The 24,785-nt window shown below is 39.8% G+C and overlaps 1 protein-coding gene across 2 annotated transcripts in view; it reads left to right on the top strand.

Moving 5' to 3' along the window:
- Nucleotides 1-24,785, top strand: part of MFS3 (major facilitator superfamily transporter 3) — a 128,384-nt gene that overhangs the window by 93,351 nt on the left and 10,248 nt on the right. For both annotated transcript variants that reach the window (XM_071595899.1, XM_071595900.1), the window contains exon 2: nt 13,690-13,904. In XM_071595899.1, coding sequence (XP_071452000.1) covers nt 13,690-13,904 — 215 coding nt within the window. The remainder of the gene's footprint in view (nt 1-13,689; nt 13,905-24,785) is intronic.

Raw genomic sequence — 24,785 nt, 5'->3', positions numbered from 1 at the left:
ATGTTGAATACTGTAATAGAGGAGAGAATGTTAGGCAAACGAGAAAAGGGCAGGAATAGGATAGGGATATAAAACGGGATGAAGGGAGGAATGAATTACACACAGATGAAGAGGGACCCTTCGTAGAGTAGGGTGTTGGGTTGTGTTTGGTCAGGAGAAACGAAATATTTATTTCGTAGTTAGTTCCATCCAAACCGGTAGATTACTTGATAATAATAATTTGAGTTAAACACTCGCACCGAAGTAATAATTGTGGCAAAGTGTTAGATCGGTTGGTGAGACCATGGTGAGAGGTTAAGACCGCCCAACCTATATCAATCACTTTTTCCTTTGCACAATCCGGTGACTGCAAGGAAGAACATACGACATTTTTGACTTCCTTAACGCCATGAATGAGCAATTACCCTAATGGCTGGCGACCCGGCTTCCCCTACGTCGTGTCATAGTGGCGAGCACCAACTCTCAGCGAAAACTCCCCCGCCCCGCCCTACCCTAATCCCCCACACTGCTTCCCGCCTCCACTCCCGCACCGTCTCCCCAAAGGGTCCTCTTCACTTTCCCCTGAACCCTCTGCCACTCTTTCCATGCCGGGGAACGCACAGCAGTCCCACCCTCTCCATCCGCATGAATAATCTTTACTTCTCTGCCAAATCCGAATTCCTCTCCACTTCGTTCACCCTCGTGCATTTCGCACCTCATGTCCCTCCTTTCAGCGATTGTTTTCCTACCTTCCCATCCTGGAATCTCACCCTCCCCATCTCTCACCCAGAATCTGCCTCCAAGTTTCACCCTCCTGTTCTCCATAGAAATCATAGAAGCGCGTGTGCATTTCTTCTTTGGCTCCAACTTTATGTAGCTCCGATGAGTATTTGTTCCTTGGAGAATATTTTTGAGTGCCAAAGGCATTCGTTAGTCCCAGAAAGGAATTGCTTCGCATCGTCGTTGACAATGCAAAGCACCGGACGGCCTGTTCCCAGCAGTCCTAAAGTACCTTTGGCCTTCTCGTAGTTCGCACACCTTTATAAAAGTTTTCTGGCTACATAAAAAATTCGCACCCTCCTCTTTCGCGTGACCGCTGGGAGAGTCGTGGGGAAGCGGTCGAGTGAAGTGGAGGGGGCGTGGAGTTGAGTGGAGGGGGAGTGGAGGGAAGTGGATGGAGTGGAGGGAGGAGGAGGTGGAGGGTAGCGACGGGTCGTCGAGGTCGCCCCTGGGGTACACCATGAGGGGGGGCGGGAAGGGAGAGAGGGGGAGAGACGCGCAACAGGTTGTGGCGTTCCTGCTCGGATTGCCGTATTGAAAGACGAGGGCTGCTTCTTTTGAGGAGAAACTTGGGACAATGAACTCAAAACCACGTGCTTGTGCTCTTGTTTTCTTGCTCCATTGATATATTCTCCTCACGTGAGAGTAGTGTAAACCCAGTATATCTTTTTCGTGTGGTATAATTTCTATTACGTGCGTTGGTACTCCGACGACGGCCATTTATTTGCGGAGGCACATGAAATACTCCCACTTATAAGAACTTGCCTGCAGGGACTCGCGTCGCCTGACGTTCGGACCCCCGTGTGCCCCAAATTTCAATATCACCTTTTTATCTTTATATATTATATGCGTTATAAAATTTAACATTTAAAGGTACACAGAATAGATGATGATATTTTAGCTCTAAATTTAAGTAATTAGTTTAATTGCTCGTAGATTGTTTTCGCCTGGTACGTATCTATTGAACAATTGTTATTTTACCTTATCACCTAGATAATCTTCGCCGATTTTTTTTTAATTTATAGTTTCATTGCATGAGTAATATGCTCTTTTAAATACGTGTAAGGCTCTTTCCAAATTCATGCTACTTTTGTTTAAATATATTAGCATGAAAAAATTATATTCACGAATGCAGAGAGCTCAATTTTCAATAATAATTGTATGTTGTGGTTACAGCATGGTTGTCAATAAAATAGCTCACGTTTTAAAAGATCATTCAGACCCACTATGAGCTTCTCCCTAGTATAGATTGTCAATGCCAACAACGGATTTGTCACGCACTGGTTCGGTTATAAAACTACACTGACATCTTTCATCGATCGCTATGACAAGTTTTTGGGACAGTCATTGGCTATCGAGTTCGAGTAAACGATTTACTTTTAATTTCCTTTATCAGTTTAATCAGTCTTTCTGTGTAGAAAAATGAAGATTCTTTATGAATGTATACTATGCTAGCAGACAAAGAGAAAAAAAATTAAATGTATATGTATGTGTGTCTGTGTGTGTGTGTGTGTATATATATATATATATATATATATATATATATATATATATATATATATATATATACACGTACGCATATACGCATATATATATATATATATATATATATATATATATATATATATATACGTATATATATATGCGTACGCATATACGCATACATACGCATATATATATATATATATATATATATATATATATATGTATATATATATATGAACACAGATGTAGATTTTTAAAACATAGAAACACAAAGAAAGGACACTAACATATACAGTTTTGACGTTTCGACGGCACCACCGTCGTTATCAGAATGGCGTTCTCGGGGAAGAGCGGAGAGGATTGATGCGGGGGAGGGGTGAGGGAAGGAGAGGTAAGGGACCATTAGAAAATGGAGAAGGGAGTGTGTGAAAGGGGATATGTAGGCAGATTTTGGATGCATCCATTGGGCTTGGTCAGCCCGGGGGGTTTAAGTGACTAGAACACCCAAACATGCGCCATCTCGCGGGTTCTCACCTCTATGATACTGGCAGATTTGGGAAGGGTTTCAATCACCGGAACGGAGAAGCAATCATCAAAATTTTGGTTGTGGGAAGCAGTGTGAGTAGGGATGGGATAATTATGGAAGGTGGGAGATTTGGTGGAATAGCGTTGGCTATTCATGCGGAGAGAAAGGGTGGTCGTGCATTTGCCCACGTACAGGTATAAGGCAGGGCAGTAGTTACAGGAGAGGCGATATATAATGCTTTTTGAGGTGTAGGTGGCGTCGGGTTGGGAGGTGGTAATAAGGGAGGTGGAGGGTCTGAGAAGATGGCAGCATTTGCAGCGTGGGCGGTTGCATGGTGCGGACAGGGGCGGGGGAGGGACGGGGGTGCTCGCAGGTGGTTTTGTAGACTGGAAGATGTCTCGCAAGTTCGACGGGCGTTTAAATGAAACGGAGGGACAATGTGGGAATTAAAGTGATGAGGACTAACTTTTATTAATAATTGGAAAGAGATCACGGATTAAATGTTTAATTTTATGTGTTCCGGGGAAGAAAGTGGTGATAAGATTAGGGCATTTTGGGCGATTTGGCTTGGGGAGAGGAGTGTATTGGGTTGAAGGTTTGAGAATTTTACTGTTCAATAGTTTTTCAAGGTACCCACATTTTCTGAGAGAGTCATGTAGCTGGTACATGTATTTTTGTTGGGAGGGGGTGTTGTTGCAGAAACGGAAGCCACGGGTGAGGGTGAGAAGGGGATGGAGCGTTTTGTATAAGATAAGGGGCAGCTGTCACCATGAAGATACTGTTGGTTATTGGTCGGTTGAATGTGGACTGAGATTAAAAACGCATTGTTTTGGAGGTGAATGTCGATATCTAGGAAAGTGATATTCGAGTCAGATATAGAAGAAGAAGTTAAAGATACCGAGGAGGAGGAGTTGAGAGAGGAAATAAAGGAGGATAAAGTTTCGCGTCCGTGGGACCAAAGGAGGAAAATGTCATTAATATAGCGGGCCCAGAAGAGTGGTTTGAGGGTTTGTTGTTGTAGAAAGTTATGTTCAAGTTTACCCATAAAAAGATTGGCGTATGCAAGAGCCATACGCGTTAAAAATCTAAACATTTATAAAAATCTACATCTGTGTTTTTATATAAGTATTTGTGCGTCGCCGAGGAGCGTTCCATTTCGAAGGTATATATATATATATATTTATTTATTTATTTATATATATGGGTCGCAGTAGTCTAGGGGTAGAGCTTTAGACTACTGACCGGAGTACCCGGGTTCGATTCCCCGCGAAGCCTCTCTGGGCACCTGCAGCTCCAGCCAAGCTATGTGATTTTTAGGGTACCAGATCTTCCTGGGAAACCATAAGCGGCACAGGGAAAGGAACTTGCCCCCCCCCCCTACCGTGATGTGTGAATTTCACACATCACGGTAGGGGGGCCAGTAATATGTACCTCCTTACCTTAATATGGTAAGGATATATATATATATATATATATATATATATGTATGTATGTATATATATAAGTATATATAGACATATATATATATATATATGTATATATATGTATATATATATATATATATATATATATATATTTGTATGTTTTAATAAGTGGATTGCGAAAAACCCACATAAGATGAAGCGCTTGGGGAGAAAATAGGAATTTTAAACTACACAGCTTTTAGCCGTTTTTATTCAGAAATATAATTGATGCATATTGCATTAATTCAGAGATGATCCTCGTGGCATTTAACTGAAATTATGCTTCGTATTATTTTAAATATTATCATTATACCAAATGTATTCTCAATTATATAAATGGTAAAATATAAAATTGTAATTTCACGCACCTCTTACTGTGTTCCCGTGCTATACTACACACATAAGTTTTGTATAAAAGTTTCGGTAGCAATATATTCCTGACGTGTGCATGAACTGCTGAATTCAGATAATAGGTTAAGTGTGCGAATGATTGCAGATCGTATTGACTTTGATAAGATGAAAGAGCACACCATTATCACTATAAAAGTTGGCGATGCGAATGATCTGTACTTAACTCGTCCCGAAGGTCTTGACGGACGGCCGAAAGCAGAGTCGAGTGCCTGCTTGCGAAGACCTTCTGCAACGGCATCGCGGCGATTCCCCAACACTATTACAGTCCCGAATTGGCACCAACAGACTATTTCCTATCTCCAAAAGTGAAATCCTCCCTCAAAGAACACCACCATAGGATCTTAATTGCCTTCAAAGAAGCTTACACGCGTACACTTAAGGACCTTCCGGAATCCACCTGGTGGGAACCGGTGCCATCGAGTCGTGAAAAAGTTTTTCGAAAATGAAGGAATGGATATGTACTTTGAAGAATTTTGAGGCATTATAGCAATATCTGAAATGAATCTAGTTTTTTATACTTTTCCCGATACTTTTTATACCAACCATGTATGATATAAAATAATTCGATTAAAACATACGATATCTGGTTGCTTGTTTTGAAAACTTATGAAGTGAGTGTTCTTTCTTTAGGACTACGTATTTCTGGTGTAATAGGATATACTAAGATCAATTAAAGTCATTGAGCACTTCTTATAACTTAGGATTGCTTATGAGGAAATCTTTCAAATACCCTGCTCAAGAACAGCAGGTAACCGAAAGTTGGTTCCTTTCGGTAAGGGTAGAGCACACTTTGCACTAAATTGTTTGAAAATCACACATTGGCAGCGTATTAAAATGAGAGGTTGAGAAAGAGAAGAGAGGAGATACGTCTGTCTTCACTCACTCTTCGAAGTACTTGTTCATTTGTGTCAGCCAAAAATATAGCAAAATAAAATTTCTGCAAAATAAATCATGCGAATAAAAAAAATCATGATCAATCTTCATTGAATATAGCGTGTGTTACCGCAAGCGGCTTCTCCCCGAAGATTGAACGGGTTCGAACCCACGACCGTACGTTTAGCAGCCGAACGCTCTCTCCGTTAAGCTTCCACGCCTGGATCAGTGACGGAGGTTCTGGCTTTATGGCCTTTGAAAGCTGCAGAATATTGATCAAAATAAAAGGTCATGAGAGTCCGATAAAGACGAGGAGCCCCCTGCTTTGAAAATTACTTCGCCCAATTCAGTCATTCCTGCGATAGATTTTCGTTCGCAAAGGCACATTCAGGTCTGAGAGTACACACTGTTTTCTCCATCGTGTAGTTATGTGTAAGTAGAATAAAAGATTTTAGAATCCTCCTCATTTTAAAAAATAATGTGGATTCAATTGACACTGCGCGAAAACGTTACGATAGATATTATTTTTTATTTATTGGATTTCCAATGAAGTTCGCTCGCTAAGAGATTCAACAATTTAACATTCCATCCGACGGACAGCCTACTCCCCTGGCAGAGCTCTCCACATGGAACCCCAAGTCAGGATATAACCGAAAAATCCTGACACCACCTGGATTCAAATCTGGACCCTAGGGATTAAAAGCCAATACACTAACGACCACATCAACTCGATCCCCTAGTATACACTATTTGATGCAATCATTCTTCTTTACATGATGGAATGGGCAGTGATTACGTCATTATTGGGATAGTAAGCTTCGAAGAGACTTGCTCAACTAGCGTTACGTAGTCATGCGAGCACACACATAGCCGCAGCGTATATAGCATTGATTACCAAGCTGTGTATCTTGCTTGAATGCGTAAGCGCGAGGTGTATTGGCGTGGGTGATGTCAAATGATTGAAAAAGAAGAAATCTGAAACGCGGAAACCCAGAAAGTCTTTTACTCCTATTCCTTCGTCACCGTGAAAAATATTCATCGGTATTAATTGAGTTATTTTCTTTCGCTAATTATTCAAACGGTCCCTTATATTCTTCTGATTTAGATTTTTATTAATACGCCAACTATTATTTAGTGCACTTCCATGCTTCTGAAATGTATTTTTCATTCCAATTGTTTTGGTCTTCATACGTAATTAATTTTCTAGGGTTAAGCCATTGATTCCCAGATACGTAGGATGGGATCCGGAAGGTAGATACATTGTTTTTATTGCGGGAGGCATCCATACAGAGGAATATAAGTTTCGTCAAATCTCTGAAATCATAATTTTTAAAACTGATAAAATCCTCTTCCGCCACATGAAACTTGCATAAACGTAAGTTTTGCATGAATTTTAACATTTCACAATGCGAATAATTCCAAATTCCAATATTTATCTCCGAATATCGTGTATACTAATCAGAATTTATTCAAGTTCCGTCATTTTTTCTTGATATTTTTTGAAGTCATAGGATAAAAGTACCAATAAGACAAATAATAATGCCGGTCGTAACGCGTATAGCATTTTAACCCGCGGCACTGGTTGGAGTAAATGCCATAAAAGCATGTGTAGTCTTGAAATTCAATACGATTCCGTGTGTGTGTGTGTGTGTGTGACTTCGCATCCTTTAATAAAGGTATTTACACTACAAATGAACATAGGAGTGAGGATAGTACTGTTTTTCCTGTGACAGCAAATCGTCGCGTCATTAAACTCCTCGAAATAGTGTGATAAGATGACCTCACGGAAAATGTCTTTTTTCCTCTTGCGCATAACTCCGGGGGACACACGATTGAACACACTTTTTGTCATGGACGACATTTCCCGTAAGCGTGGAAGCGTTGATTGCTTGTGCAACAGATGGTCTCGCGGAAGCTTACGGAACATAATTCTCTTAACCGGTGAGTGCGCAAAAATGTGAGAAATGAGTCTGATTTAACATTTGTGACGCATAATAAGAGACATTTATTATAAAAAAACAATTTGAAAATCCCAATTGCGGGTTTTTAACATTTCGGTCCGATTATCAAGAAAAATATTAACACAGGGTCCCCTTAACAATCTATTAATTACTCCGCGCGCAGAAATTACTTGACCCTGAGTTTGTCAATGATTATTTAGAAAATACCCCAGCCGATTTCAATTGAACTGACGTAGGCATTTAGCTTGTTTCAATCTGAGTTTAATGGCTACAAGCGTGCTTTTTTGATCATATCAAAATAATTTAGCCACCATTGCCATGGGAATATCTTTTATTCTATCTCCCCCAGATATTAACACAATATTCGACCAATTTTTTTAATGCAAATTAAAGTTTTATCTGTATTTGTTACAAATGTCATCAATTTCGCAGGCTAACATCATCTATGATAAAACAGGTCGGGAAAAAACGCGCGTGACACAAATGCATTTGCCGTGAGTCCAGTGCTACGATGATTACAACTGAAGGACAGGACAGTGCCAATTTTCCGGAAACATATAATCAAAGCCATGTTTTCCAGGGATTTTTATTTAGTTATTTTTTGAGTCGGTGTTGAGCGAATTATTTGTCAATCCAGCGGGAGCCTAGAACAATATCGGTTCATAACGATGAACATTCAACCTAATATTATACCTGATTGGGTGTAATTTTCCAAGTAGGTGGAAGCAATTTCATGTTTATATAGATTACATACATTTAGGTACCTGCGTTGAAATGAAAAGACATTTTGAGAGCGCGGTGAAGGAAAAGACGGGAAGAGAAAATGAAAAATTACATATCCAAATTCCAACATGTCCTTCATAATTAATTAAAGAACAATGAGATTTTTTATCCCATTATCACCGCTAATTAGCTCACGTGATACAAAATTTGAAAACTCATCGGGAAACCAATTGGATGTTATTAGCGTCCTCTTATCGTAGACGTGTCTTCTTTACATGCAAACATTTGAATGCTTGAATAGGGTTACTTAAAATAGTTAATTGCATAATAATAAGGAAACTTGGAGTTTAATACAGAGTTTTCATTTTTATTCGATGCCTTCATCTGGACTGAATTATAGTAAACACACTAAACGCCCCTCCCCCCACTGTTGTTTCGTATTTTATTAATGTGAATGTAGCATTTTAATCTCATAGTTTTTTTACTCTCTTATTCTCGATTTTATCAATAGTAATTTTTCTATTATTCATTTCATATTAATACTATTTCGATAAACATTTAATTTTTGAAGTAATTTTTGTCATTCCTTATTAGTCATTATTGAGTCTTTATCCATCAAAGAAAAGCTCTCATAAGTTCTTCACCATGGTGCTTTTACTTTATCTTAATCATATTAAGCCATATATATTTTTCTCGGAAGCATGGATAAGCTTATGTTCCAAAAAGTAAAGAAGAATAGAAGGAGCAAAAAATTAAGGAGGAGAATGATCCTCGGAGGACATTCTCGTAGTCAGTCAATGGAGCCAGGAATCGAAGAAGAATTTGAGGAATGCATGTCTAAGAAAGAATGTTGTTCTATGTTTGATGAGCACGAGAAATAAGAGGGGTGGATTAGAGAGAAGATTGGGAGCGACGGGAACGTGATACTGTAGGGAAGAATATCAGAGATAAATTACCCGCTCGAATAACTATCGGAGAGGTTCTGTGGTGAGCGACGGCAGAGAGGATATGGCCACAGGAAAAAGGCGAAAAGACGTTTTAGGGCACATATTTGATCTGAGCTCTCTGAGATGCGATGGCTTGGCTTGATGAAGGCAATTTTCGAGGAAAGGAAACTACGGAGTTGAGGTGAATTTCCTCAAAAGAGCGTCAGCTCAAATTCACTTTCGCATGCCATAGGAGCCGTAAATTATACGTAGTTCAGTTTAACTCATCCGATCCGCAATCTGAGTTGGAGATCCTCCGGGGCAATTCGTGTGCAGGAGGAGGGGGGGCACGGTTGAACGCACCCCCTCCTGCATACACGCACACATGCGCGCGCGCACTCACCCCTGCGATCTGCGGCGTGCCCTTCGCACCTGAGAAGGGGTGTAACACCATCCTCATTACGCACAAGAGCCAGACTCCATCACAACCAAATGCATAGAGGCGTGCTTTCCTGAAGGGGCAAATAATCTGCCGGATACACCTTAAATTAAATCTAAAAAACTCGCGCGGAGGGAAGAAACAATTACTTTGAAAAGGAATCGTCCTCTTCTAACTTGCTTGGAAAAAATCATTCTTCTCCCTCTTCCCCATAAATCCAACGATTTTCTTAAAATTAAAGCTCCCCCTGTTCTCCCGACATTTGGGGGGGGTTCCATATCTCACCTAGGGTGTTCTCGTTTTGAACGCTCAAGTGTGGCAGGGAGGGGCATTTCATTTATGTGCATTAGAATGATGGGTCACATTATTTTAATATAACGAGGGACATTTGTGTCCAATCAATGTCGACGATTCCGGTGTAATACGGTGGAATTGGAGTATGTTGAATGATGAAATAATTGCAATTTTTCACCAGATATTAATTCATTACGACCTTGGTTTCGATGCAACCACGTAACGACATCATAATCAGGTCTCCTGGAAAACTCAATTATTTGTTTACTCTTTAGGACGCTTGTGTGGACATTTCTATCATTTCAATAATTCTCTACTATTCTATCAACAATTGAGCGATTAGAATGAGAAATGCGACCGTTCAATAGTTTTGCCATGTTGACCCACGTGCATCTTCGTAATGCCGCGAAAACAAACACTACCGTAGTCAAAATGAAGCTTTGGTGAGTGTTCCACCTGGTTAGAGTTTCAGCTGTCGACCTTGTTCTCCTCAGACGTTGAGGAATATGACAAAGTTTGACGTGGAAACGTCGGCAGATGAAATCTTGACCTGGAGGGAAACCTACGAAGATTTCGCTAGCATTGTGTTCCGGGAAATCACCAAATCCTAAACTAATTGGGTCTTCGAACGACCAAATTAATATTCTGTCCTATATCTGTAGATATCGTATCCCGCATCAGTGATTTTATGGAGTTGCATTAAAGTAGCCATTGAATCCTTCTCCTCGATCTCGTCACACGCAGTAATTACTAAAATATGGTCTTCAACATTTATCCCTTCACTCTTCAATTTCAAAAGAGATCCCCTTCCGTAGACAGTGTATGTTTATTTGGCTAAATTACCATAGGGAATCAGTTTCCTTCAATTTCATTTCCTTTATTGTACCCGAGATGGAAACGCTTAACATATCAAGGCCACCAGCCAGCCAGCTGTCCGTGAATACCCGGATTCATGGGAGAAGCAACCCGCGTTGACCCGCTGTCTTGCGGACTGTATAATCACCGGGTATGGTCATTGATTCGTATCTCTCCACAACACGATTTGAGGTGGTTGCGGCAGGATATGGCAGGCAGGAGGACCAACTCTAAGGCGGTCCACCGATTTTTACCATGTTTTGGTACCTTTGGAAAACACACTCTTGGGTGTTTTCTTGAAAATAAAATTTATTTATAACTAAAACCAGTTGGTCGTTGAATAAAGGATTTTAAAACGGCCGCCAGGAGTAATCCAAGGGCTGGTTATATATCTGGCGCATTCCTATGATTCTCGATGTAAATTTTGCAATTAATCGTAGTAAGATTGAATGATCTCTTCCTTCTCCTTTGAATCGATAGAACATGAATTACGAATGAAATGAAATGCCCTCCTTGTTTCGGAGGGATTCTCTGTACGCATTGAGATTTTCCGTTGAATGTTGAATCATTTTACCGTGCTCGCATCACCATTTCAAAATAGGAAGTTTGTCAACACATCGCGCTTTCAACTCCGTCTTTTTTCCAGTGAAAACTTGAGAGGAAGCGTTCTACATTAAATGGCAAGTGCTATCCCATTCTGTAGTTCCTCGTATCATTTAAATATCGTTGATCTGGTTTGAATTAAAAAAAACACAGGCTTTAGGTTTTTTACAAAATTACGCCCATTCAGAATAATTGGTTTGGATGGTTTGTTTTGATAAAATTACTTAGAGATGCTAAATGGCATTAAAATATTTGGCTTCATAAAGACGAGGAAATCCTTACTTATCTTACGGTGAACGAAGCATTGAAAATGTATAAAAACTTTGAAAAATCGATGACGGTTGCGGTATCATGCGAAAATTTAAAATTATAGCCAATTTCCGCCCGTATATATTCGATTCGCGGAGAGCCCGACGTCTTGCTTCGGGGAGGTCTCCGGTAAACTCCAACAGGTGGCAGTTGGTTCCTCGGATCAATCCGAATCGGCCTAACCGCAAGGGAGTGCTTAATTATAGCCTGCGTGGTTCTACTTTCATGTGCGATAATCGCATTAGCCTTGCATTGATTATTTAAAAAGATATCCGCGCCCAATACAGATTGTACCAACAGGTGTCTTTCTCTACGTCTGCCTGACTACCGTCACACGCTCTCATGAACCCATACGAACTCAGAGTTAGGATCTTGATTCCCGAGGGTAGCTCTCAACCCGAGTGAATCTCTGAAGGGTATGAAAAACTCACACATTCAATGCAAGCGGCTCCACATCTTTTCCTCTGCTACTGTGACGGTTTCCAACGAAGTTCTAGCATGCAGAATATTGTATTGCAATACCATCCAAGGCAGGGAATCACCAGGGATTTTGACCCGGGTCCCTCGGGTCAGTAGACAAGTGGCGCCACTGGTTCCCATCCTAGTTTTATAATAAACCTGTTAGTTTTTATTCCTTCTAGGCACATTTTTTCATGGATCTCATGACTCTACTTAGAGCTATTTATGATTCTTTGATTAACACTATCTTCGATGGGTCCCAACTCCTTAAAAATGTGCCCAACTAATGTGAAATACTACTGAACATAAGGGATATGGAAAGTTCAGCCAAAGTCACATATGCAGTGTTTCGTCGATAAAAAATGCGATGTAAATTTGATGCTGCCACGTAGGTTTGGGATGTTTCATATTTTATATTGAATATCGAATCTAGATAGTAGAACTTCGAGGTGGGGAGGATAAACATGTGGTGTTGCCGAATCCATTGACGGCAGGGGCCTATGCTATTCTCACGCATGCTATTCCCACGTATGCTATTCCAGAGGCCACGTTTCGACTCCCGCCTATACCTTCGCCCGCCTTCAATATTAGTGAATGTTAGTTTATGTTAAAAACTTCATCATAATCTACTTCAATGGTGTCTGTATCTGAGTACATTAAAAACCTTTTTATTAGATCTACAATATGAGAAAGGTCACCATCGCATAATGATATCGCCAATGGGTGCATTGACCCTTTAGCGGTGTATGAATTACATCGCATACTGTGGGTCCTCACTCGTCCATGCGCGGAGGCAAAGGACGCCGATAAAATGTGCAGCTTGGACTGCAGTGATTGAGGACAAAAGGGCACTGGAAACTGCGATAATAGCTGGTAATGAATCTGGTATGACCTCGGCGGGAGAAGTCATTGGTCACCCATCTGAAGTTTTTAAAACTTGGTTGAGCGTCGAATATGTCGAAATGCCTCGGTAGAAGAGATTACATGCCTTGCCTAGAGAAATGATTCAAAATATAGAAATTTTGAGTTAGTGGAATGGGATTTACAGTTAATTATGAATTAATTAGGGATTACCTGTTTGTACATTAATAATATTTTCTTATGGTTAACCCATGAGTCGGTGCAAGACAAAAAAAATCTTACTCGTAAGCAAGGACAAATAAGATGTATCTGCAAAAAACTTTTCATCATATTTAATCAAGTAAAGTTTAATAAAACTTGATGATCTCTTTGCGCAATGGTGGAGGCAACTAAATTGGAACGAAACAGTTCAGTAAAAATTTAAGAATCATCGTGATTGGTTTAAAAATTTAATCTAATCGAATTTTAAGTTTTCATCGAGTCACTCATTTATTGTTTACTGCTGAAGTGGTCGTTCCATAGTGAAAATTAACGTCGAATAGAAGGAAGTTTCCGGTTACTGGGGAAATTCATATTTTTCAAGTTATTAGTTTCGAGCTGAGGGGAAAAAAAACTGACGTATTAAACGTAACTAACTAACGTAAAACGAGTTCACTTAAGAGTCCTTGGGAATTGGACTGGGATAATTTTGAGTCGTGGAAGTTCGACTATGAGTAATTCTTTCGTGGACTTTTTTTTACAGATATGATACCAGCGCGGTACATAATGGCCCTTCTGAGTTCCATTGGCATAGCAATCATTTACGGTCTCAAGGTAAACCTCAGCGTAGCCATCGTTGCGATGGTGAACCACACGGCTCTGGCTCAGCATCATCCCCATGACCTCGAGGAAGGAGACGAGAACGCTACTGCCAGCGTATGTGGCAGCGGAGATAGTACTATGGATGAAATGTCGGTGGTAAGTAGAGGAACCTTTTTCAATAAATCATTCCGAGATGTGCACCTAGGTTCTGATGTTGAATTCATCTAAAAAATAACAATTTATTATTCCCGTAATATTCTACTACCTTATCATGGGTTGGTTTATAAATTTCTTTGTATTGTGATTCGTTAAATTAGCGCAGTGGTGACCACACTACGGCCCGTGGGCAAAATGCACCTTAACCTGGCCCGTGTACATAATTCTAGCTTTTCTGAAGTTATCGTTAAATAGTTAGTAAGTGCATGAATTTTATAACTCCCCAAGATGCCTAACTTACCCTGGCTTATTTTAAGTTTAAGTATTTCTCCATACATATGTGCGACGTTTTCCAAAAAAATATATTACATGCATTTATTTATTTAACAATGCAGCCAAAAATGGCACAAAGGCTTTTACATTGGGTGACAGGCAATGCATATAATGTGCATCAAAAAGAAGAAAGGGTAAGAGCGATAAATAATAATTAAAAATTACCAAAAATAAATGTCATGATATACTAGCAGAGAGGGCTAAGTGACTATCTGGCGTTTAAGGAATAAGGTGAAAGCAGTGATTGGGGAAGAGAGGTCCAGGGAAGGATGCTGAATGGTTAGGGAATTAAATGTAGCGGGGAGTCGATGGAATAGGGAGCGTTGAGAGATCGAAAGACGGAATTTTGGAATATGCATCAGACTCAAGTTACGTGTTGGTCGAGAGGGAACACAAACAGAGAAGAGAGGAAGAAGGTCGTTGGTACGGAGTGTTCCATTGAAGATACTATGTAAGAATTTCATATCAGATAGCAATTGACGGCGTTAGAGATGGTAAATACCAAGGGACGAGAGATTCAAGTCATGGGTTGTATTTTTGAGGGAAGGGATGCGATAACGGGAAATGGCAATAAAGAAATTAAGAGGTCTGGTGAGTAACTCCAAAGTATTTGGGCAGACGGTCGACCAGATTGGTGAACGGTATTCTAAAATTAGGAAGAAACGGCCAAAAAATACTTTTCCAAGGGCAATATAATCACGAATATCAGTGTGGAGATAAATTAGGCCGACTTTTGCCATTGCTTTCGCGAAAAACCTTTGAACGCGCTTGTGAAAGGTGAGCTTTGCATTAAAAATTACACTTAAATCGCAGAGAGAAGTGACAGATGGGATAGGGTTGTTCGAAAGAGTGTATGAAAGCGAAAGTGGCTTGCGCTTTAAAGAGAAGGTCATAACAGCTGATTTTGAGGGATTAAGAAAGCAGGGATGCATGAATAAATGAAATAAATGTGCCCCGCTTACCCTCGGGCAATGTGCAATTATTCCGACGAGCTATATGTTTGGATGCCACTGATTTAGGGAACGGGAAGTAAGGCAATTTCATTTTTTTTATTCCTACACGATTTATAGGTCAAAAATTTTCCTTTCTATCTGCTCCTTTTCTTCTTTAAACTTAAGTTCTTGCTGTGGCCCTGATTATTTTAAAAGCGTAACCCAAGAAAATTTAAGATGCAAATTAACAAATATGTCAACTCTATTTTTCAGGATTGTTTAGCATTAGATTGGTCAGTAAATTAATTAGATTTAAATGCATTACTTGAAAAAATAAAACTCTCTTCAACTCCCATCTAATAAAATGATGGTGTATTTCCATGCATGACACAAGTGCCTAAATTTTCGCTGTTTCGTTACATCTCCTTTCACCTGACGAAATAACGACAACGCTCGTGATAACGACATAAAATGTACTCGAAGTTAACAATGCTCTTCTTCCGATTTGTGGTTTGACTGATGTAGAAAAGGCACTTTAATGCTACGTCATTAGATCCTGTGATTCATTACTTTGCATGCAATGGATTTATAGTTTATCTTTATTACGTATTGGAAAATCGCCATTGAAACTGACGTTAACCCATGAGTTACTGGACTCGAATGTCAAAGAATAAATTTTGGTTGGCAACGAAGGTTCTGTAACTGCACATCTTTTCTGCCTTAGTGTGTCCGAAGTTATTATATTTCACACATTGTAACTTCAAAATATAGACCAGAATTCTATTCGATAGGTACAATAGAACGAGGTTACAATGTGATATCACAAAGCTGCTACGAAATCTAATAGGAATCTGTTGTATCTCCTCGCTGATTGGCAGTATATTAACTAGAATGTATCTCTGTTTTGTCTGCATATCTTGTTTGGCAGCAGACTATAAAATGGAGTCCACAAAACAAATACTGATAAGTAACATGATGAAATTGCACCCGAAATTAACCATTTTTCCGTCTTAACCTGAACATGCTGAAATACCATTGGGAACTGACGATACTGGATTATAATTATCACTAAAGCTACCATCGATATTATTATTAGATACCAATGGTTTAGCGAAGGACGCCATTTTATGAAGGCCTATCAAAAGAAAACAGAATGATAAAATCAAAAGTGTAAAGCAAAATCTGGCTGTTTCTAAAACCATGGGTTATACATTTTTCGAAATATTTACGTTAAATATTAGATTAGTGAAATCATGATCCAAAAATATTTGCCTCCTAGTGTGTCAGTATGGTGCTAGTGGTGGTGCTTTGGCAATGGTTGTGCTAGTGGCTATTAATGTGTTGCTCCCGTTATGCTAGCCATCAAGGTAGCACCTTCAGAAGGAACTCCCGGGTTTGTTAATACAATTTCTTAACTGTGAAAATTGTGGAAAGCGTATCTACTTGGGATGCACAGATTTTTCGTGTGATCAATGCTTGAACAACTCCTGTTGCAGCATAATTGCTACTTTATCCTTTGTGACTCAAGATGTTTACAACCAGAAAATTTCTCTCATTCGCAAAAAAAGTAAATTCAGAATGTCATTTCGAATTGGAAATCATAATTAAAATGAGATATTGGATGTTATTTTGATCAAGGAATTTCAGAGCTTATTGATAAAAAATATTTTCTCGATTATATAAATTTAAAAAATTGTTCCATTTAATAAACAGAGTATCGGAAGATTTGCGGCTCATGGATGGAGGGTTTTTATTGGAGCCAATTGAGAGAGCAATATCGAGAAATTAGTCCATCAATATGATTAGAGTGAGTCGTATTTCACCGAGAGGGTTTGTTCAATCGAGTTAAAATCGTTTAATAATCTGGTAATCAAATTTCAGGAATGATATATTTGTTTTTTATTAAATTTACGAATAAAATAAATGTTTTATGGATTTTATCAAGCCCGGCGTTGTCGGATATAACTAGGCCAGAGTTCCGAGATGGAAGGGGGGCTCGCAATGGATTGTAAAATATTCATTAGACGTGCACCTTTAGTCATCATGATTGATCAAAACTTCCCTCGCAATGATTTCGCCAACTAGGTGGATCTAAATTGAATTGTTGGTCTAATGATTCTAAGTGAACGTTTTTATTGTCGACCAAACACCGAGGATGGTGTTTTTGTGCCATCAATTTTTCGCATTTCCACACTTCTATCTGCAAACTGTTAGGAGAAAGAAGTAAGAAAGTCATTCTTGTTAGAGAACCAAGCGTGCGAGAAACACTTGTATTTTACCATTTTAATATAGTTGTCATTTCTTTGCATCACAATAATAGCGCCAATATCTAATTAATTATATATTCAGCTCCAAGTAATTTTGTGGAATCTTATGCTGCTCGATTTCGGATCTTTGATGAATTTCCTTTATAAAGGCATCAAATTTAAATCAGCGAAAGTTAGCCCTGGGTTAGACTTTGATTTCGTCTGTGGCATGCTGGTGATAAACGCGGAAATAGTGACCGGAAAAAGCCCCGCAACTATTAGTAAGGGATGCTGCACGTACCGCGGATACTTCGAAGACTTGTAACCTCGAACACAGTGCCTTTCATTACTTGCTGCAGACGGAGAAAAGCATAAGGTGGCCGAAACCATGATAGACGGCACCAGACTGCATTAGACTGGGTCATGAACAAATCCACGTGGCGCGTGCCAGAAACAGTTGGGACTTTGGTTATCAGGGGTATGAATGCAAAGTCACAACAGACAGTGAGGCGAATGGATGCCCTATTTGGAGGTGAAGCAAGGCTCATGGGGTGTAACGATTCCGAACTTGATCCCACCTGATTGCGATCGAATTCGATGGAACTGTTTTATCATCACGGCTAGGATTTGAGAGGATCATTTGATGGAGTGACCATCAAATAGGCTTTTGCTAAATAGCGCTCAGGCACCGTTTAAAAACAATGATTTTCAAAGGCATGGAAAGTGTAGGTGTGTGGGAAAATAGAGATGTGGAGACTGAAGCGTGGCGTTTGATGGAGTGAAATAGTGAGAGTGCAAATAAAGAGGCTTACAAGAGGAATATTTTCTGCTAAAGACAAAGGATCTTGGAAGAAGTCATGAGATATTTACAAGGAGAAATAGAATGAACACAGATATTGTGGGAAAGAAACAAAGAAAAGAATAGCAATTGCAAGAACCGAAAACAATATAGAGTGATTTTGAGGGAAAACCTTACCGCGAAAAGCTGGAATCATTTTCTTTGAAGTACGTAACTAACGTTATTTCTTCCATGACTGCCTTCAGCCTCCCGTTTTCTTACAAGATCTCCTAGAAACTATTTGTTTCTGTCTTCTTCGAATTACCCCCAGAAATAGCATATTTTCAGCGCTTCTCCGTGTCTCTCCTCTTCTGTGCAGCCGTTAAATGGAAGAAGGGACCATTTGGTCTCAATTTCGCCCAAATAAAGACCTCTATCTATCTATCTATCCATCTATTATTTTTGGACAGCACTCGTCCACATCTACAGAGTCCCTTCTCTGCGCTCATCCTATTTCTTTAAAGATAAGTAAGGATGAGCAAACTCCACATTGCCGAAAGTCGATATTCCACTTTGAAGTTTTCACCAATCCTTACTTCGGGTACATGCAGAGTGCGGCAGCATAACTTGCTGATTTAAAAGGTATTTGAATTAAAATCAGCAAATTATGCTGTACTTGGAGTCCTACTCATCAATGATATCCTCCTCGCCGTACGCCGTCCAGGCGATTGTGCGGCGGAAGATTTAGGCAGAGTGCTACGATAAACGGCCCTCCTGCCATTGTATATCGTACACCCACTGCTGCAAAATCTTTTCACTCTACCACTATGGTTTTGGGTAAAGTCTACCTTTTCCCGCAAAAGTCATCTCCCAATGCACTTATCATTATGTACATTATCATCCTAAGTACTTCAGAAGTACGTGAACTCTTTCAAATTTAGTTTCTACCTAATTAGTATCATGAACGTTGGAACTAATTGCAGGCAAGCAGTCACACAAAAGACGTACCAGATATTTTGTACGATCGATTGGAGAAAATAATGGGAAACTGTAACAAGGAAACACTTAACGGATAGGAGCACAGTGGTAGGTAAAAGTAATGGTCGGAGGAAGGTAGGAAGTACGGTTTAGGAATAAGAAAAGCGGAGAGAAAGCAATCAAGTTTCTCAGCCAAAAGAGTTTTATAATTACTAGCACGTCAAATACCAATGCAGGCATAGGTACACATGGAAATGTCTGGGAAAACAGATAGGTGTCAGTTACTTAATAATGTGACTTGACAGATTTAGTCACTGAGTCGGCAATTCGTACAACTTCCTGGGCGGGGATGCAGAATGCTAAACGTGCAATATATTCAAAGAACTGTGGGAGATGCCGTGGCAGTAACTTTGATGAAGTCATCTGCTATTAAGTATCGAAATGGAAAAATTTCACAGTGTAAAAATCATTCGTCTTAAACGGTATTTTAACCCGTATCCTTCCGAGGGTATCAACCAATTAAGCTACCGAGGCGTCCTCTCACAGCGTGAATTAGTCAAGTAGCTCCTAGAATGATAAATAAATCAAGCCTCGGTGAACATTTGTGAATAAATAAAAAAGTGAAAATAAAGTGTATCCCCTAGAAATACACAACCGAATAATATTTGATAGTTTAATTAGCTAAAATACTCAGGTGGACTCAAGGGATCCGGGTTTGAGTCCCAGTCATGGCCAATGATTTTAAAACTGAGACATTCCTGCTGGTTGATACATAATTTATTTATTTAAAACAAATTAAAAAATTTAAAAGCATTAGAAGTAGTAGGAGATTGCAAAAATGTGGAAGCTTTAATTGGAGCATAAACAAATAGTTAATAGAAGTCTAATAGAGATAAAGGGATGGAATATGTCGAGGAAGAATTTAAATATGAGATAGCCAGAGCTGTAAATTGATGAATGCAAGATTAAATAAATTAAAAAAAATATAAACCATTGATCACAGGAAACATTTAAGAGGGTGGAGGAGAGAAGTAAATGGAGGAATTAATTTTCCTCTTGTAACTTAGTATGAAACCTTGGAATATTTTTACTCTTTATTTCCTTCGAACTTAATTTTTTTCCTGTTAAGGAGAATAAATTTCATACCTTAGTACTGTTACTTAGTACTTACCGGGTTAGGATAGGTTTTTGATGGAGCCTAGAACTACACATTTTTGTACGTCTAAGCCTTCAAGAGCGTAGCACAAAGTATCGTTCAAATCTAAACTTCATAGTTAAATAACTCATTCTTCAGCTCTGAATATTTTCTACCTCCATTAATTCAATCCAAAATGCCTATTCTTTTCTCCTTTTACCTCGCTTTCTCGGCTTTCTCCCCTCTATTACTGTCCTCAGCATCCGATAACTTCGCTATATCACTTGTCATGCCTTCTTAGAATATATTCCAGCAGATCTATAATTCCCCTATCTAAGTTCTTCCCTAGAATTTCATCGTTTGTTTTTCTCTCTGTCTAATTCATTTTCTCCATATTTCTCCACATGCACGTCTCAAAATCTTCCGATCTTCACTTGTCCACTTGTCTCCATAACCAAGTTTCAAAGTCGTTCAGAACTACGCTCCATATATGTTTTCACGGGTCTTTTCCTTACATCTTTACCTAAAGTACCTGCCACTGACTCCTGTATCTTTGTAACTGCTTCTTTACCAAAAGTAATTCTTCCTAGACTGTCCCTGCTATTGTTTCCACCCTCAAAACTTCCCAAAAAATTGAGCCGTTATCCCTGTTCTTTTTTATGTCCCCTAACTTTAATATTTATCTTTGCCTACTTCATTATTAAGCATTTCATTCCCTTCGTTTTCAGATGATTAATTCTCATCACATGCCTACCAATCCGTCATCATTGTATATTTTCTTCCAGGCCAATTCGCAATCGTTTCGTTTAAATGATCGTACATAATATCTACTTCTTCCTCGATAGAACTGCTTGTCGGCATATACACCTAAATTACCACTATATTTACCACTTCTACTCTTATTTCTCCCAACAGCATTCTGTCATTCGTCTGTTTCACGTCAATTACTGGTCTCGCCAGTTTCCAAATCAGCAAAATTGCTATCCCACATTGACTTTCCGCTATGTATTATTCTGTACATATCGCCCCAATAATCCCTCACTTTTACCTCACTTAGGCCCAACATGTCTATATTTCCTCTCTCTATCTCTTTCCAATTTCTTTCATCCCAGCATCGTCTTAAAAATGCCAGTCCTTTTTTCCACGGCGGCGTATCATTTCTGTATACGATACATTCGCTTGGCTGTGTACGGACTTAGACGGCCAAGAAGACGTTGCCTATTCTGTAGCATAGCCTGGTTCTGTGAGTTGAGTCTTGTACCTTCCACGATTCGTGTTCGAAATTGGCTCCATCCTAATTTCTTAGCACATAAATTGAGTTGGTTTCCCATTGCCTTCGTCAATTAGTCCCAAGTCCCATCACCGCCACACTATAGTTTGAGTGCCTATTTTGTTCTCAATTTTTATTGCGATAAAGTGTATGTTGTTGCCGAAGCCTGAATATATACTACCTTGATCAAAAAGTTCCCGGAATAACCACCGTGTGGCGCTCCCATCGTTCCGATTTGAGTTCTGTTTTTTTGTTAAATTGGTACATCTGTTGTTGATATTCCCTTTAAATCTTAGTGTCATAACTTGACATTTGCAAAAGTTACGTAGCCAAGAGTACATCTATCTCTGTGTGTGTTGGCGATTTTTTACAATTTCAGAAATGGATTTAAATTTGCAACAACGAACTTGTATTAAATTTTGCGTAAAAAACGGATTTAGTGGCGCACGGACGTTGGAAATGTTGGAAAAGTGTTTCGGCAACGATTCTCTAAAAAAAACGGTCGTTTACCAGTGGCACGAGCGGTTCAGAAGTGGTCGTGAGTCAATCGAAGATGATGAACGCAGTGGCAGACCATCGACATCGAAAGTCGGTGAAAAAATTGATAAAGTGAAAGAAATGTTGGTCAATAACCGCAAATTAACCATCAGAGAAATAGCGGAGGACTTGAACATTGCCTATGGATCCGCCCAAGACATTGTGGTTAATGATTTGGGTTTCCGTCGTGTAGCATGCCAAAAGACCTCAATTTCACGCAAAAAAGAGACCGTGTTGACGTCGCAAAAGACATGATTTGCGAGGCTGAATCCGATCCCACATTCATCAAAAGGATCATTACTGGAGACGAGACGTGGGTTTATGAGTACGACACGCAATCCAGACATCAGGCAAGTGAATGGCGTTCACCAAATGAGCCGAGACCAAAAAAACCACGTCGTTTTCAGTCAAAAAAGAAGGCAATGCTGACGGTTTTCATGGATTACAACGGTGTAGTGCATCATGAATTTTTGCCAGAAGGCCAGACAGTAAACAAAGAGTATTATTTGGGCGTTATGAGACGTTTGCGTGAAGCAATTCGCCGAAAGAGACCAGAAATGTGGGCAGAAAACTCGTGGATTTTGCACCATGATAACGCACCGTCGCACAGTGCTATCATTATTCGTAATTTTTTGACGAAAAATGCAACAAATACCATCCAACAGCCACCGAATTCACCTGATTTGGCTCCCTGTGACTTCTTTCTGTTCAATCGAGTCAAAAAACCATTACGGGGAACGCGTTTTAGCAGCCGAGAGGAAGTAATGGAAAAATCGCAGGAAGCACTGATGGACATACCGAAAACCGACCGTAACTTTTGCAAATGTCAAGTTATGACACTAAGATTTAAAGGGAATATCAACAACAGATGTACCAATTTAACAAAAAAAAACAGAACTCAAATCGGAACGATGGGGGCGCCACACGGTGGTTATTCCGGGAACTTTTTGATCAAGGTAGTATACTATATATATATATAATTATATACTACCTTGATCAAAAAGTTCCCGGAATAACCACCGTGTGGCGCTCCCATCGTTTCGATTTGAGTTCTGTTTTTTTTGTTAAATTGGTACATCTGTTGTTGATATTCCCTTTAAATCTTAGTGTCATAACTTGACATTTGCAAAGGTTACGTAGCCAAGAGTACATCTACGAGGGTCATCCGGAAAGTAGTACCCGTTCGTGCCGCATGAAGTGCTGACGACGCGAGTAGCCGCTGGACGAGGTCAGATAGCTTCAGTGGCTTGTCTGCCTTCTCTGAGCCAAGTTGCGTGACGCTAGCATTGCCTGTGTTGTTTCTGTGATTGTTTACAATGTTTAAAAAAATTGAGAACGCCGCCAGTTGTGAAGTGAGGGCAGTGATTAAATTCCTCAATGCAAGAAACGTTCGCCCATGTGATATTCATCGCCAATTAAAGGAGGTGTATGGAGACAATGTAATGGACGAGTCGTCTGTTCGGCGGTGGTGTCGCAACTTCAACATGGGGAGGGGGAACACACACGACGATGAGCGTTCGGAGAGACCGTCTGTCATTACAGACCAACTGGTGAGCTCAGTTGACGAATTCGTGAGGAACGATCGGCGCGTCACAATTGATGACATCTGTGAGCATTTTCCCAATGTTTCTCGAACAATTGTTCATGAAATTGTTAAACACCATCTGCATTATGCAAAAATTTGTGCAAGATGGGTCCCTCGCGTATCTCAATGAGCTGGCGGCGAAGGACTATGCAGCAGGAATACAGAAACTTGTCACACGTTATGACAAATGCCTTAATTTGCTTGGAGATTATGTTGAGAAGTAGTTTAAAGTATCCTCTTTCAAATAAAATTTTTTATGTTTGTTAATATTTACTTTTGTGTCTTTATTTCACGAACGGGTACTACTTTCCGGATGACCCTCGTATCTCTGTGTGTGTTGGCGATTTTTTACAATTGCAGAAATGGATTTAAATTTGCAACAACGAACTTGTATTAAATTTTGCGTAAAAAACGGATTTAGTGGCGCACGGACGTTGGAAATGTTGGAAAAGTGTTTCGGCAACGATTCTCTAAAAAAAACGGTCGTTTACCAGTGGCACGAGCGGTTCAGAAGTGGTCGTGAGTCAATCGAAGATGATGAACGCAGTGGCAGACCATCGACATCGAAAGTCGGTGAAAAAATTGATAAAGTAAAAGAAATGCTGGTCAATAACCGCAAATTAACCATCAGAGAAATAGCGGAGGACTTGAACATTGCCTATGGATCCGCCCAAGACATTGTGGTTAATGATTTGGGTTTCCGTCGTGTAGCAGCAAAGTTGGTGCCAAAAGACCTCAATTTCATGCAAAAAAGAGACCGTGTTGACGTCGCAAAAGACATGATTTGCGAGGCTGAATCCGATCCCACATTCATCAAAAGGATCATTACTGGAGACGAGACGTGGGTTTATGAGTACGACACGCAATCCAGACATCAGGCAAGTGAATGGCGTTCACCAAATGAGCCGAGACCAAAAAAACCACGTCGTTTTCAGTCAAAAAAGAAGGCAATGCTGACGGTTTTCATGGATTACAACGGTGTAGTGCATCATGAATTTTTGCCAGAAGGCCAGACAGTAAACAAAGAGTATTATTTGGGCGTTATGAGACGTTTGCGTGAAGCAATTCGCCGAAAGAGACCAGAAAT

Source organism: Hetaerina americana, unplaced genomic scaffold (assembly GCF_022747635.1).
Source record: "Hetaerina americana unplaced genomic scaffold, ioHetAmer1.1.p SCAF_70, whole genome shotgun sequence".
Taxonomy (NCBI): domain Eukaryota; kingdom Metazoa; phylum Arthropoda; class Insecta; order Odonata; family Calopterygidae; genus Hetaerina; species Hetaerina americana.
This window is presented reverse-complemented; position numbering and strand designations above follow the sequence as displayed.